The following is a 16,778-nucleotide window of genomic DNA, read 5'->3' as shown; positions in this document are numbered from 1 at the left end:
CGCGCACCTCTGGCTCGTGTATATATCACACACACACACCTACGTGCGGTTCATCCATTTTTTTTTCTTCTTCTTCTTCTTCTTCTTCTTCTTCTTCTACTTCTTTTCACTTATTTGTATCACGTTTTTGTAAATAATTTTAGTTCAAAAATTCATTGAGAAAAACAAAAAAGCATAATGAAAATAAAAACAAATGGTGAATCCTAAATATTAAAATATATATATATTATATATATAATGTATGATGATGATGATGATGTATTAATAATAAAACTGAATAAAAATCAGTTACATGTCGCTCTTGTTAAGACAGGCTCACATGAGTTGGTTAAACAAGCCAAGGCTACCTTTTGCTTTCATTGTTTTATTAGTTTGAAGGTCATTTCTAGCACAGCAATGATTCTTAAGGTAAACTGTTAAACAATTTTATCAATGTACAGTCATAATTACTTTTTGTGCTAACCCACTCCACTTTGATATTCATTGGCTTAACACTGTGATACAATACTCCAATACCTCAGTAAGCTTCACACTGGCTTTTATTAGCCTGACAAATTGGTGTTGATCAGAGACGAGGTTGTGGTGCTTATATCTGTCGAAGAAGCAACAATGATTTGACGTTTTCAACACCCCTAATGGGCTGCAGGGGTTCCTGCTTTTGGTACGTGAGCCGCAGGCTTGCGCCGAACTGGCTGTCATCATGTGTATTTTTAAACCCATCATGGAATGGACACTGTATCATCGGTTTATCAAGACAACTGCAGCCAGGCCTTCATATCACAACCTGATTAACACATTTCCATCCAGTTATGTACACATTGCTTTAAATTGTCTACCAAGATATATTAAAAAGCAGGTCATGAGATTTTGAGTTACTGTAAATGAGTGGTATTTGTATTTTATATGGGTAGATGCAGATGTAGCATTGCATTTCCTTATTAAGTGATGACTTAAAATTTCAAAAGTGCATAACAAAGTGTCATCTTTTCCTCTTACTCTCTGCTGTACAAGGATAATTTTCTTTAGAATCAACTGCTGATTTCAAGCACAGGCTGTAACCATCACAGCAAAAGCATTTGGTCATTTCAGGCCACTGCTTACTCATCCCAACAGCATGTGAGAGAGCAGAAACCAGTAGTTAGGAGGGCTTTTTGTGTTAACATTTCATAGTGTGTAAACTGGTCAGTGTTTAAACCCTACATAATGACACATGCTCAGTATAGAGAACACAGACCCTAGGTTAGATCCTTGGCTGCAAATCCATAGAAAGAAATACAAACCCTATTCTGGCTACACTTTTTAAACATTGAACATATGACTGAAGTATAAATGTGAAATGTTTCAGATTATTAATACTTGAACAATTTTAAGTGTGCTCGATTGTGGTAATGAGAGTCACAGAATGTATATTAAATCACTGGGTGTGCACTGCTGCCCCACTCCAAGCAGGAGGTGTGTCAGGAGCGAGCCCAGAGCAGCGTAAGTATGGAGTGGGGAGGAGCAGCTGCTGGCAGAAAGCCGACCGGCTGATCCCACAACTCAAACGTCACCTCTGCATCAGACCTGTGGAGTCATGCCAACAAGGCACACTGCAATGGTTAAAAAATCCTAAATTCACCCACTACCCATTATGAGATTACTTAACTGAAATTTAAAAGCATGAGAATGAATGTTAAGCTTAATAGAGTGAGTGTTTTTCTTAGCTTTTGAAAGAAAACAGCAAGATCACATAGAGGAAGTGATCGTCAATTTTCGCTATTACCACATGGCATTAGAAAAGGAGTTGACATTTCACAGTGAGGACTTTTACATTACTATTCTGTCCTTCCTAGTTTCTTTGTCACCTGTTCAAAACAATCAGCACTGCTGAGCCATCAGGTCTGATGAAGGCGGTGCTTTCCAGGTCAGTGTGTTGAGAAACTGACACACCCACTCTCTGAGATCCCTCCCACAGGAACTTGCTGTGTCAAAACAAAATGAAGCAATGCAAGATGGGGTGGAGATTATGCGGGGATTATCTCTGAAATCAGTCAGATTTTATCACTTTTGAAAGAAGGAACTGTTCCGGGAAGAACAAAAAATTATGTTTACCGTGGTACAGACAGCTTCTACTAAAGTTATAAAATCATCTTAGTTAATTAACAATGAGAAACATATGCCAGGCTGTACTGAGGAGCATTTTAAGGTTATATAATTAAAGATAGTATTTTAGTGTGCAACAAAGTTGAGATTACAATCATCAAGCCCTCTCAACTTTGGACAACAACTATAACATTCAAAGGAAAATAAAAAGATGCGAGTTCTTAGCAATAGTTCACATGCCATGCTATAAAATCATGCTCTCACCTGAAGTGCGCCATGCTGTAGAAGGCTGGCTGTTTGTAGAAAACATCACTCCTCTGGTTGACTATGATGGGGCTGTCCACAAAATTCTTCACCCAGTTTGGCCCACCTTCAAGGTTTAGTGCTAGGTTCCAGTCTGTCCACCCGCTCACATAATTATTTAGGTCCTGGAGTCCAAGGTCAATGGAATAATGGAGTGAAAGATTACAGGAGAGGGAGAGAGAACAACTTTGTAAGAAATACCCAGTATGAGCACAGGTAATAGTCACAGCACAATATTCTTATTGCCACAAACCTGAATAGGTTTCTGTGTAAAGGAATATGAAATTAAACTAGACAGTTTTTAAAGCACTCTGGAATATAGTACCAACACCTTTGATAATTATGGAAGATCATTTTTGATATTGTTTCCAGGATCGTACCAAAGTTGTGGTCAATTGTGCTCTGTAATGAATACATAATAATGCAACAGCCACCATTCAGTTTACACAAATGGGGCTCCACAAACTCCTTGACTGATGCCACTGAACTGGCTCTGCCTCTTCTGTCTCAAAATATAACAGAACTAAACAAAGCAACCTGAATACATCACAAGATATATTAATTAGAAGTTGCTCTCTAGGTGGGATGGAAGACGTTATGCTGTATCCTTGTGCACATCTGTGTGCCCCAAAGTGGTTCATTAGGGCCAATCAGGCACCTCTATAATGTCATGAGCGTAGGCCTCAGCTCTTTCCCAGCTTCCCAGACGCACTCCAGGGTCAAGCTTGTTCCAGCCAGAGCACGCTTCAGTGCCAAATAGGAAGTACTCAGGGTAGAGATTATGTGTGGTCGTCAGAGTGATTTTGGCAGGAGCTAAGTGGTCCCAGTACCAGTGAACACCGATGCCATGTACATAGCGTGCTGCATGTATGTCACCCAGAACCTGCAGCAGAAAGAGGGACTTTTTTTAGAATATATATTACATGCCTCTTATTCTAATCCTTTGCTTTGTCTTGTTATGTCATTTATATTTGTTTCTGAAATCCACAGCATCTTTTGATCTTCAAACAAGCTGTGCAATTGTGTCTACTTCTTCGTTTCCCCACAAATCTAAAGTGGTTTCAGTAAAACTCTTTTCTCACCACTTTGGCCCAATAAGGAAGTAGGAGTCTCTGGTCATCCAGGATCATTAGGCGGGTCTTCGCATATGGGGAGGAATGGAGGGCAGGACCAAGGTCCAACGCAATCCAATCACGTTGGGTTTCTGGCGTGAATCCCAAAGCCTGGAAGCTGTAATTGGTCATTTTGCCTGCTGTGGGCTCGTTGCCAGTGGTCAGCCCCCAAAATGAAAGGTTGTGTTTCTTATACTCGTCCAGAAACCTGAGAGAAGAGCAAGTGAGGAGAGTAAATATTAAGATGAGTAATGCAAAAAGAAATGCGGTATTTGTGTCAAATCAGAATTATAATTATAAAACAATGTAATTATTACTAATGTAATTATAACAGAATGCACAATGATTAGTAATTATAAAATAAAAGCATTATAATGTAAATCTTTTAATTACATTCTAATTGTTAATGTGTTTGTTTCACATGCATGTTGTATTGGATTTCCTGCAAATGCTCAGATGGTGCAGTCCACTTATTGCACCTGATATAATACTGTGCCCAGGTCTTGTGCTCCTTTCCCCCTGGCTTGCCTTTAAGGGAGCCCTTTCCTATTAGTGCACCATTGGTCTTTAACCAGCCAGGGGCGCTCCAGGCCGAAGCAAACAGAGCCAGGGGGCGAGAGGACAGAGCCTGGGCCCGCTGCAGTAGGGGGATCTGGAACAGACGCGGGGACTGGTGAGCACTCAACAGTGATTGCAGCGTCACAAAGAAGTGCAAAGTCAACCACTTGTGATCATTTGTGCATCATTTGTACAGGTGATCGTTTGTGCATAAGGGTGTCACCTTCATGTGCACGTCTTCCTCACGCAGGCTAAAGTTGAGCAAGCTGTAGTCGTTGGGTGAATCGGCATAGGTGTAAAGGCGAGTTGAAAAATCACAGCTGGCCATTGGCACTCTGATCACATTGTACTCTATACCTACGAACACAGAGAGACGCAACTCATGGATTTTTCTTTGGCTGCGGAGTGATCTCCATGAAACAATGTAATACAGTAACGGCTTTGCTGTCACAAGTCTCTGTTGTTATATATAATAAAATAACATTATAATCTAGACAACAGTCATACATACTTCTACTACTTTTCTTTTTCTCTCTCTCTCTCTCTCTCTCTCTCTCATTTCTTCCTTCTTTCTGTCTCTCCTCTCACCCTCTGGGGAAAAGTACTGTCTGAGAAGCTGGTCTTGCGTTCCATCCGACAGGGACAGAATGTTCATAGCTGCTGCGTCTGTCATGGCTCCGCCAAAGCCCTTAACATGCTGGTACTTCTGCATGGGCACCAGAGTGATCCTGAGAGCTGATAGAAACAAGTAGTAAAAAATAGATCAATAAGAGTAGCAGTGATTCTGTGCAATTATTCTCAACAATACACTGAAAAAAGGCCCTGAGGTCACAGTAAAGTTTCACAATGCCTTCGACAATTCAAAATTTTTATTATTATCTTAACTTGTTACAACCAGAAGGTATGAATTTAGAGTTTGACTGGCTGAAGAAGACAGTTCATGATTTATCACATCTCTGACACAAATGTCACTTAAGAGTCACTTAGATGTGTTACAATGGTGCCAGGTAATGGTGCACATAACAGAGAACAAGACTATGCACCATGACAGCAATCGGACCCTGGCCAACTCACCTGTACCACTGCTGTTCCTCTGAACCTGAGCTTGCTCCTTCTGAAGCCTGCTACCCGCTTGACTGCTCAGGAACGTCAGGAAGTTGCCCACAGCAGGCAGGCGGACCAGGCCGACAGAGTCGCAGTGTGTGGCGTTACACTCACACACTGTTGAGCTCTGGCCAAACGTCCTCGCCTGACAGCCATCGCTGGCAACTACATAAAAACAGTGCAGCAATAGCGATTATATAAACACGCGCGGAAACAAGCAGCTCCTTTTGTTGGGCATTCGTTAATACATAAACAATGCCATTAGCAGATAAATGGAAAACTGATACGGAGGAATAATACTTTAAAATAATGAATAAACCAAAATATATCCAGCACTGCCCAGCTTGTTTGTGTAACGTACAAACCCATTGTGTTTGCTTGCTTGTTTGTTGTAATGGACAAACCCACCTGTGATTTGTGAGGTCGTCGAAGTAAGAAGAAGGCAAAGAACAAGAAATGCAGACTCCCTCATATTTTACCAGCGCTAAGGGACGTCACCCAACTAGATAACTTAGGCAGAGCGATTTCTCTTGATAACATATCAAAGCGTGATTACAAACATGTTGCTCGCTACCTTTTTTGTCTGTAGTCCTGTCATATCGCCCAACAACCTCTGGTCACATGACCGTCACAGGCCCAACACGTGACAAATGACATCTTGTACTGGATGTTTTTTAGTGTAATATTACAACTAGATGTCGCCAAGGTACAATGACAAACGTGCATCTTAAAAGAACTGAGGGCTATTAATGACAATATACTTTGCGAAACTGACAGACGTATAATCATTATTAATACTTAAAACGTGAATTCCATGTAGGCTCCTAGAAAACCGTGCTGTCGGGTTCTCGCTTGTAAAGTCTTACATAAAAGTCTTAGCTAAATGCCGTAAATGTGTCATATACCCCTATAGACTCCTCTGTTATTAGGTATTATTACTTAATAATTCATCAATATTACCAGAAAGTCCTAATGTTTGAACTGTGCAGCATCAAGATTTTTAATTGACTTTATTCAATGATAAAAATAAATTGTATGTACCAAAAATGTTTCTGTTAATGTAACATTAACAGGAAACATTGACAGTATACTTGGATGAGGCAACAAAAAAAAAGCACTCTGCAATGACATACATACTATACAATTTATGAAGTGTGAGAGTAATGAGGCTGACATTTATCCCAAAAGATTTTTATTATTGAAGGCATCAGTTGCACATGATTCCTTGCATGTATTATCTGATAGAGCGAGAAAGAGAGCGAGAGCGAGATAGATTTATTACAGGAAGGAACACAATCTTTCTAGGATAGATGGATTTCTGCTGCTGAGGAAAAGGAGTTCTTTCCTTCCCTCTTCTGTTCGGCCTGTACAAAAGAGAGATTTTCTTAAATGTCTGTTTGCAGACGTTGTGAACACCTGTTTACTGAGACACGCACGCGCACACCCTCTCACTCACTGTGAGGATGCTGGAGCCAGTTCCGGTCCATGTAGTACAGGTAACAGCTCTCAAACTCCTTATCGCTGTAGTTGGAAACAGGTATCGGCACAAAAGGATCCATGTTATCAAATCCCTCCTAAAAACAGAAATGTACAACATTGCACAAGTTGTCTTTCACATTCTCAGACAGAGTATCCAGGGGCAAGATGGCACTTGCAGAGTATAACTGGTAACAATAGTAGAGTTGCACAACCTTTTAAATTAAGAATATTTTGAAGTTCATAATCAAATTCCTATATGCAGATGAAAGGAGCACGTTTTATGGTACTAAAATGACCTGAGCAAGATACATTAGAAATCAGTATTCTTTGACCAACATCAACCAGTGTATTAAATGGTATGGATTTCATAAAGTTTAAATATTTTGTTCTACAAAGAAAAAGTAGTGCAAAATATGGTGTGTTTTTAAATAGTGGTCATTATTTCTTATTATTGAACAGACTGAGAAATGAGATTGCATTTAAGGTGCTGTTCATGCAGAAAGACAATAATTCTAAAGGGTTCGCAAATTTTATGTTTCTGTTTCCTCACCTCTCCCAGCAGCTCCGTGGGAAGATAGGCTGAGCGAGGTTTGAACAGAGACCCTGTCTGAGAGAGCGTTGTGAGAATGGCTCCCCCACACTGAGAAAGAAGAGAATTAGAGATGAAAGATATAATGAAAACAGCATAAAAAAAAAAAAAACAATTACAGTGAAGAGAGTGTAGAAAAGGGTTATATAAACGCTTACCCAGTCATTCCTCAACATCTTTTTCAGGTTATGAATAAGTGTTAAGTCATCTGGAGATACCTAATATAAAAACATGGGATTAAAAAAAATGTATTTAAATTATTATTTTTTTTTAAATCATGAAACGTTTGATATTAGGAGTTGTATTAGTAAAGGAATAGACAGTACAATCTATTCACAGATCAGAAGGGTAAAGTACAGGACTCTTATCCTCCTTCTTCAGAGAAGTCTTCCCCCAAAGCGCATTGACTCCATCCACAGCCACAGCCAATCTGAAGGCGTCCTCAGTGGCGCCCCCTGCCTGCAGCCTCAGTTCCCGCAGCAAGGCCCCCACTACATCGCTGCTGCTCTTTACACGTGACATACCCTGAGTGGTGAACAGGTCAGGCATAAGGAGAAGAGGGGGGGGGGGGGGGGGGGTGAGCCTCAGATATTTAGTCTCCTATTTGAGTTTAGCGGTTGGGACAATGAGGGGATAATGAAGAGGACAGGAGGTAAAAGCATCTCACGTGGTCAACCATCTCCCCCAAAGGCCGCCCTTCTTCTGTGCTCTCTCTTTTTGTCCAAATATAACGGCGCGTTGTCTTTATCTGCTCGCCAGCAATACATAGAGTTGAAAATTAACCCTAGCTGTCCTTCCTTAAATTTACACGGCAACATATATGGATGTAACTTCAGTTCAACATTAGAGACACTAGTTATGCAAATCAGAAGTCAGTATAGTAGTCTTAAAAACTACTCAAAACTAATTTACCAAGCTAAAATTGTTACAATATGTGATTACAACATTTGGCTAGAAGCTCAATTTTTCTGTTCATACCTTGGACAGAAAATGCTCATTAGTGATTTTAAAATTCTTAAGCCACTGGGAGGCCTCGATTGGTTGATCAAGGCGAGTAGGGCGGGATGATGATGGCAGCAGCTCCTTACAGTTCTTGACCCACAAATGAGCTACAGCCAAAAGTGAGCACGATAGAGAACAAAAACGTGAAAAAGAGTTTCAAATAAGGTAGCAGAAACATTTAAGATAACAGTCAACTAATTAAATAAAAGAACGACATGTTGAATCAGAGAGTTCCTGTTCAATGCTTCTCAATATAACAAACTAATTGCACGAGCTCCTGACCATCAGGTACATGCAGGACTAGCCAGCCTTGAGTGGAGCAGAAATGCAGTGTGTGGCACAGAGACATGGTCTTCCCACAGCCGACCTCTCCAACTGATTTACTGTCAAGGAAAACACTCACGTGCTCTCACTGAACAAAAACGAAGGTTAAGCAGGTACTCCTGGCTACAGGGGCATGGATCAAACTGGTGACACACAAAACCATGAGCACGGACAAAGGCTCAGGAATGGTGTTTAGTGATTATGGCACGCGTGATGGGGATACAGAGGATGTAGCGTAGCGCAGGTTTGGCATAGTCTGCCCTTTTCAGGTAAGAGATGAGTTCCAGCCCTGGCTGCCTCACCATGACACACGCTTCATTGAACGTCTTTATCTGGAAAAAAAGGGAAACACAAACAAAGCTCTGTCAAAGTATACTAAAGACCATCAGTCAGTTCATTCTCCATGTCTCATGTGAAGCAGGCACTCTGCTCGCACAGCTGATGAAGGACCTCTGTATGAAATGTTGTTTCTTTTGAAACTCTGAACATTACTACAATTTTGAAAGGATATATGCTAGGTACCTGCATTTGGAAGCGTCGGGGCAATCCATTAGGGAATGCTTTCTTGAGTTGTGCAGAGGGGATAGTGTAGTATTGACCAACTTGCTGTTCTGTATGGAACATCTATGAAGCAGAGATTAATTAGTGCACAAATTTTCATGACTCAGCAGAGACAGATTAGAGCACATGTACTCTGAAGGGCCATTTCATCCAGTTCACTAAGGTTTAATTTACGGTAGATACCGGATCACTCTCAGAAGTCTTGCAGAACGCCAGCTGACTTGACACATCTGAAGCTGTTGCCTCAGCAACCTTTTCCAGCTGCTGCCCACTGCCACTGAAGTGGAGAGGCCGTGTCTGTGACATCTAAGGACGACAATCCGATCAAACTATATTGGAACCCTTGACAGGGGTTTAGTTGTTGTTTATTTTCTCTGGTAACATCAAAAAGCTGAGGCAATTATGGATAAGTACATATTAAGATATGAATTTTGGTACAATAGATGGCGGCAAGACCACTTACCGTTAGACATAATCGGTGGAAAAGTCTTTGGAGATTCACGTTCTGTATAAAAAGTACAGTACAACATTTAGATAAAATACCTATCATGTTTGACTTTGTTTGTCCACAAAGTCACTATCTTTGATCAAAATACAAAAATCGTGATTGTAAGGTTCACATGATGTCACCTGTGTTATTTGAGAATGCTGGACAAGTGCAGTAGAACCTTCCCTAAACTCTTAACTTGAGCAGCATTAGAGGGCTGCATGGAAATGGTGTTAGCAGTAAGACCACAAGTTTGCACAGGTAAAATTTTAAATATTCCAGCGTGACAATAAGAATAAGCTTTATGGTATTCTTTTTTGGAACATTAAGAAAAATGTCTTAACGCCACGATAACAGTGTGAATGTAGACTTCAACATAGTTCAATCCAAAACACTCTCAGTCTCTTTACTGGGGACCATATTCTTTTTAGAATGGATTACAGTTTAGCTTGCCAATGGTTAGGCTGGGTCAAGTATTTTATACCATCATCAGATGAATGTGTCTAGAGTATTAGCTATCTAGTTTGATAATAATGAGGATTTCTAACACAATTAATAAAGACCAAGTAAGGCAATTTGAGAAATAAAAAGTGTAAGCATAAATAGTTACATATCTGCAGTACTGTGAATTATATCTGCATATATTATACGAGTGAAGATACTATTACATTGCTAAGGGTTTTAAAACTAACAAATGTAATAACAATAATAATAATAATAATAATAATAATAACAACAACAACAATACCAACAAAATCCTTTTTTGGATTTAATAATTTACACAATTTTAAAAAGTGGACAGAATTTCAACCAAGCTCTCTTGTATATAAGCTAAGGCACTGATTCGCTGTATTCGGCTAATTACTTTTATTTATTACCTAATTTTTACTGCAACGAAAAGGCATGAAAAACGGTAACTACCACGCTTTCTTACGCCAGCATGGACAAGCACTAGACAGCCATCTACAGATTTTGACAGATCATTATTTTAAACGCTTTTCTTGTACAGTATGATGGACGTAACACTCATAATATATAACGCCCTGCTATGTGGTTTTGCCCAGCGTGTGTAGGCTGCAATCTCTCCTTGATGACTGGTGTCAACTAGGTTAGCATTGCTAGCTAACAAGCTAGCTGGAAAGCTGCACAGGCATGACTGAAGCTAACGCGTGAAAACAAAATTCAGACTGTGGTTACAACTACTTACCATGTTCCAATATAATTAGTCAATATCCACTGAGACAAAGTATAAGCACGAACATTCAACGCATCTAGAAATATTGCTGGTTTCGTCCTGTCACAGATGTACAACGGTGTACGCCGCCATGATAAGTTTAAGTCATAGGATATTACGTCACGAACTCGTCAACGACGGGAGGACGGAACATATCGTTTGAGTACACAAAAAATAAAGCTGGCATGCCTAATTCAATAAATACAGTACACGTTTTCTCTTATAAAGGATGGAAATGTATCATGGTGTCATGGCTTACATTGAAATATGCCTAATAAATGAATATATTTTGGAAACTGTGGAGTATTGAAAAAGTCTTGAATTGTTACATTAGTATTTAATTAAAATAAAAGCAAATTTATTCTATAAAGTGGATCAAAGATCTAATGTGATCTTCACATGTCTTGGTTGACAGTGGAACAAAGCAAAACAAACAAACAAACAAACTGAATTCTTGCTTATTCTACAAAGAGATTATAAAATGGCCTGGACAATTTTATTGATATCCTAAATAGTAAGAAATAATTGCACTGTTTTGGTACTTTAAGCAGACAATACTCTTCAGACAAAACTGTCTTCAGTCACACAAGCACTTGTTCGGTTTAAATGGAGAAAAGTACTAACCATGATCTTTTGTGTCACCAGACTACAAAATAGACAAGAGAGGGACAAGTTGGGTAAGAAAAAGAATGTCGTAGACAAGCATGTTCAGTGTAATGTAATTGCATCACATTACACCACTGCTTTCAACACGGGTCTGCAGTCAATACACATGCGGTCACAAGAGGAAACTCGACCCAAGAGTGAAGAGAAAAATTGTTTGTATGGTGGAAAACAACCCAAGGAAAAATTAAAGCATGATCCAAGCTGATCCAAGCTTCAAGTTAAAAATAGTTTAAAGTCACACCATTTACTGCTGTCTGAATCAATATTGCCTCCAGGGCAGAAGACAAAATTCATGCTGAGAAGCCACAGTTCTTCTGAGAGACTGTACTCTGCACGAATAAAACAAAGTGAGAGGTTTTTGGTAAATCATATCAACAAATCAAAGCTTTCAAAAAACAGAACACCATTTCTGTGGTGAGATGTGGGGGAGGCTTTTAGATGTTTTGATGTTGCTTTTGTGTCTGGCACTGAAAATCTTGGATCTGTACAGATCACAATATAATCACAAGATTATCAAGGCATTTATGGACAAAACATAAAGCCCTGTGTCATAAAGCTGTGTCAGTTGCAAGTCATGGGTCCTACAGCAGGATTAAGAAAAACCTTGGACCATTTTGAAGTGGCCTGCTATGAGTCCTGAATCTCACTGAACATCTAGGTAAAAACCCGACATTAGGAGAATTTAGACATCTAAAGGAGAACCAGGTTCTACTGCTTAGAAAACAAATATGAAATATAAAATGGTGGAAACCAAATGGGGGGTGGGGTTCCCAAAAAAGTGGAAGGGTGCCAAATACCACTTTATCCACTTCTGTATGTGAGTGTGGTTGCTTAAAATGGCTTATTCAATGGCTACAAATAGCATATTAGTAGGAGATTAAATATTAGAAATAGTTGGCTTCATCAACTTCATGTAATATTCTTTTAAATATTTACATTGTAAATAATAAAGGTTACTAGTTATTTTTGTTAAACACAGAAAAATCTTTTGCTATATTAGTTTCTAGGAACTGCTGAGAGAGCCCAAAATATATGGGCACCTATGGGGCTTTGGTTCAACATTGTCATCTGTAAATGGATAATAATTTCTTTAGATGCAAACCATCTCGTGGACTTAGGTTATAACTCACTCATGTCTATCTTAAGCAGCTTTTGTATGTATCACTGAAAAGAAAGGTTGGCATTAACTCATTTCAGCAGCAACTCATGAATGCACTTACTATGTAATATGCATACACAAATGAACTGTATGAAGTGTAAAGCCTGGAATGTAGGAAAGAATTGAACAGCTGTTCTTTGGCACAATAGCACTTCTATAGGATGTGTGTGCAGCCTAATATTTTATTTAGGTTCAAGTTGTCTATGGACATTGTATGATTTACTACTCCTGAAAGTAAATTAACATAAGCCTAGTCGATGGGCAAATAAACTTTGTCATCACTTATTGTGATGACATGGATTGTGAATGGTTTCTGAGCTATTCTGCAATAGACTGAGCATGTCTGCATATACAGTTTTAATACACATGCTTTCTGTTTTGATGTGCTATTGTATGTTATTTGAATGTTCTTGACATACTTTCTTTTTGCAGAATTTTATAAACTAACATTGCAATCATACTAAAACCCAACCTATTTGTTTATCATTGTAGAGAAAACTTGTTATCACTTGATCCCTTTACAGAACACAAACCTGATTAGATGAAACCGACTTTACCCAAGTCCAGGTAAGTAATGAGTGTAAATGCTGGATAAATCCTACCCTAGATAAACCTAACATTAACAGCTTTTGCACAGAAGTTCAGTGTAAGGAGCCATTGTATGACAAAAACTGCACTAGTGTTTCCATTTCTAACTTTCTGAAAAAGATTTATACCACATTATGTATGCAAACTTTCTTCTTACAAACTGTTTATGTGCCAAATGTCCCTTCTCATGTGTTTACCTGGATGACAATTACAAAAATGAGGTAAACTGCAGTAGTGCCAGTCCCCAGTCAGTGAGTTCTATTTGTTTGGTTTGCTTACTTGTAAATAAGATACCCATGTGTACCTAGGCTAATAATGTGACAGGGTAGATTAGAACAGATCTCTCTGAAAGATATATGCCTTATATTTGAACAATTTATGTTTGTGTGAGTGATGAACAAATTAAAACCTTTGTAGTCTGATGTCCGACACCCAGCCAGACACGAGGCAGTGTCAACCCCCCCCCCCCCCCGAACACCAATCAAAGCTCCATTTCACACACACACCTCCCAATCACACCACTCCACATCACTGTTCCCCTTCACCAGAATACTAATCCACATGCATGTGTCTCTAGTGCACTCTGGCCTATTTAAACCCCCAGGTTCTTCTCTGTGGTGCTTTGCATTATCTGCCACTCTAATGCTGGGTTGGCTTTGCTTCATTCATCTTCCAGGGTGGTTGTTTTCAGGTCCTGTGGTTTCTGCCTTATCTTCAATTTCTGTTCTTAGTTGTCTAAATAAAGCCAACTTGTGCTTGTCTACTCATCTTGCTCTGCTGCCTTCACACGATATCAAATATTGGATATTAGGTTTGGATATTAAGATACTAACTAAGGCCAAAGGTTTAATAAAACCATAAGCAAATATTGTGTAAACTTTTACCAGGAGATTTTTTTGCACAACAGGGATGCTGGTTGAATGGGTAGGGATGTGGACATCCACCTCAGAGAATGGATTACTGTGTACTGCAATGGCTCAGAAACTGTTTTGTATGTTAGTTACAAGGCCGAACAAGTCCATCCAAACTGGCATCAGTTTTACCTTGATTACAGCTTTGGCCCTGGCAAAAGAATCTGAAATAAATAAAGGAAAGGAGCTAGTATTAAATGGTCAGATAGGATGATTCAAGGCAGATCTTTGGGCTGGAAAGATTGTAGAGTGCTCATGAACATATGAATAAAATTAATCAATCCATAAATGTCATCACGTATTCTGTACCTATTTTGATGAGATTGCATATTACATATTTTCATATTGCATATTGTATATTATTAAGTCTTACCTCCACCTGCTGTGGACATTCAAACACTCTATACTGTGAATACTAATATAAAACAAAAATACACAGTAGAAAGAGTGCAGGTAACAATGAAATAAGGTGATTTCATATTGATATGGGATGTCCACAATTAAAGCAAACAATGAAGAAATGAGAACCTTGAATTTCTTGTAAAACTACTAATATCTTTGGAGATTTTTTGGGCCAGAACATAAAAAAACCCTAAAGACTTTAGGGAAGACTGGAATATTTAATGTAGTTTGAGAACGTGCCAGGCTCAGAAACAGAAAATGTTTTGACTGACACTGCTTACCCTCACCTTGTACCCTATGTCAACAACACACAACGACCTTCTAAGAATACATCATTGTGAAATGTAGAACAGGTGCAATTTTATAGACTTGATTATTTTCTGTTTTTATCAACTTCTGCATGATAAGGCAATTTAATTATTCCCCTGGGGCCTTTACTATTGGCTGCTGCTGTAACAGCAATCTAGCAAAAATTGTGTATCCTCTGTTGCATCACTCACTACAGAGTTCTAAACTGCCTCTGGAAGCAACATCAGCATAAGAGCTATGCATCAAAATCTTAATGAAATGGGATTTCATAGCTATGCAGCTGCACACAAGCCTAAGGTCGGCCGAACTGTTGTATAGTGTGCTGCCACTGTGGAGAAGTGGAAATGTGTTCTGATGAATCATGTCTCACCATCTGTCAGCCAAGAGAATGCTACCTGTCAGTGAAGTTCAGACATAATGGCTTGAGGCTGATTTGGTTTAGGCTAAGCCCCTTAGTTCCACTGAAGGGTAATGGCAATAATGTATTATACAAATGCATATTAGACATTTGTATGCTTCCAGTTCTGTGGCAACAGTTCGGGGAAGGCTCTTTCCTGTTCCAGCATCACTGTGTCCTTGTGTACAAAGTGAGGTCCATAACGACATTGTTTAACGAGTTGGAGGAAGTCCAGTGGCACAGAGCCCAGACCTCAACCAAGCTGAACACCACTGGGATGAACTGGAGCATCGATTGTGAGTCAGGCCTTCTCATCTAACAGTCTATCAGTCTATCAGTGTCTGATGTCAATAACACTCTTTGAATTAATGGGCAAAATTCTGACCCATACTCTCAAGATTAGCGCGGAAAGTTGTCGTAAACAAAAAAGTAGAGGGTACATTCACATTACAAGCTGCATTATTTAATTCCGTTTTTTTTTTTTTTACCCCGATCGGATCAAATTTGCCTATCTTAACGACTGGTAATTGCAAGGGACCTGTATCTGTCTGTAGTGTGAATGAATCTGTCCTCCGAAACGGCAAGCATGCGCACGTGGATAGGTTTTTGCACCAGTCAGCTGTCACTAACAACAAAATCAAGTTTGTGACGCTTCATGGTATTAAATCCGGCAAAATAGACGTGTCAGTAATTCATGCGTACATCACATTTTATACAGTTCGTCAGCTGTACATCAATTCAGAAAAAGCCGAAAATGTAGCGTTTTCGCAGCTACCGTTGTCACTGCTGCTCTTCTCTGCTGTTTCGTGTTGGCTGGCAACGAGAGCCCAAATACAAGCGTGTAGGCAAAACATCATGTGAATTCGGATCTGACCGTTCCCACTCATGTCGCAAGGCCACAATTCAGATGTTATTCATTCTAGTCTGATTTGAAAAGATCGGATTTGTGTCCACACAGTTCTGAAAAATTCAGATGTTTCACATTAAGGCAAAAAATCAGATTTGCGTCACCTCAGCCTGGTACGGTGAAATAAAGAGGGACGAATGAGAGGCAATATCATATTAACGTTAAGTAAACGACTCAAATTGTAACTATAGGCAAGGAAAGGTGCAGGCAGATTTAAACTTTTTGGCCCAACCACCTTTGTTCATGTTGAACTTTAAAAACAAAACAAACAAATCCATCAACAGACAGGTGTTTCCTCTACTTCAGCAGGGACCCTTTACTCCACCAGTACAGTGCAGTGTACCACGTTTCTTTCCTTTGTTTTCTCGCTCTTACTTTTGATCATTTAATTTTTTAAAAATGTTCTTATTTAAATATCCAGTTGTCCCATCCCATTACTCTATATTTAACTGATACAAGATTTGGAGGGTTTGCTGGTTCAAACTCGGCATGGAGTGCCATCTCTGGTCACCTTAGGTAGTGCATTTATTTTGGTTGACACAACGTTAGTGAATTTAACATTCACTAACAGAAATTCTACAGAAAATCTGTACAATGTTACATC

At 39.3% G+C, this 16,778-nt stretch overlaps 2 protein-coding genes across 2 annotated transcripts; both read right to left on the bottom strand.

Annotated features, from left to right (window-relative positions):
* Positions 1 to 344: 344 nt before the first annotated feature.
* On the bottom strand, positions 345 to 5,775 carry gba (glucosidase, beta, acid). The gene is made up of 10 exons (XM_026999267.2): positions 5,568 to 5,775; positions 5,130 to 5,324; positions 4,644 to 4,790; positions 4,279 to 4,412; positions 3,977 to 4,149; positions 3,468 to 3,705; positions 3,044 to 3,268; positions 2,347 to 2,510; positions 1,845 to 1,961; positions 345 to 1,563 (listed from the first exon to the last, which is right to left on the bottom strand). Exons 1-10 carry the CDS (start codon positions 5,629 to 5,631, stop codon positions 1,458 to 1,460), a joined length of 1,563 nt encoding a protein of 520 aa, XP_026855068.2. The 5' UTR covers positions 5,632 to 5,775; the 3' UTR covers positions 345 to 1,457.
* Positions 5,776 to 6,334: 559 nt separating this feature from the next.
* On the bottom strand, positions 6,335 to 10,939 carry dap3 (death associated protein 3). Its single transcript, XM_026999095.2, has 13 exons — positions 10,809 to 10,939; positions 9,578 to 9,619; positions 9,298 to 9,420; positions 9,076 to 9,177; positions 8,777 to 8,885; positions 8,512 to 8,604; positions 8,206 to 8,336; positions 7,895 to 7,975; positions 7,585 to 7,752; positions 7,386 to 7,445; positions 7,189 to 7,278; positions 6,616 to 6,733; positions 6,335 to 6,523 (listed from the first exon to the last, which is right to left on the bottom strand). The coding sequence occupies exons 1-13, from the start codon at positions 10,809 to 10,811 to the stop codon at positions 6,438 to 6,440; spliced, it is 1,206 nt and encodes a 401-aa protein (XP_026854896.2). The 5' UTR covers positions 10,812 to 10,939; the 3' UTR covers positions 6,335 to 6,437.
* Positions 10,940 to 16,778: the final 5,839 nt, after the last annotated feature.

This window comes from Electrophorus electricus, chromosome 10, assembly GCF_013358815.1.
Source record: "Electrophorus electricus isolate fEleEle1 chromosome 10, fEleEle1.pri, whole genome shotgun sequence".
In the NCBI taxonomy this organism is placed as follows: Eukaryota; Metazoa; Chordata; class Actinopteri; order Gymnotiformes; family Gymnotidae; genus Electrophorus; species Electrophorus electricus.
Note: the sequence above shows the minus strand (reverse complement) of the source record. Positions and strands in the feature narration are given on the sequence as shown.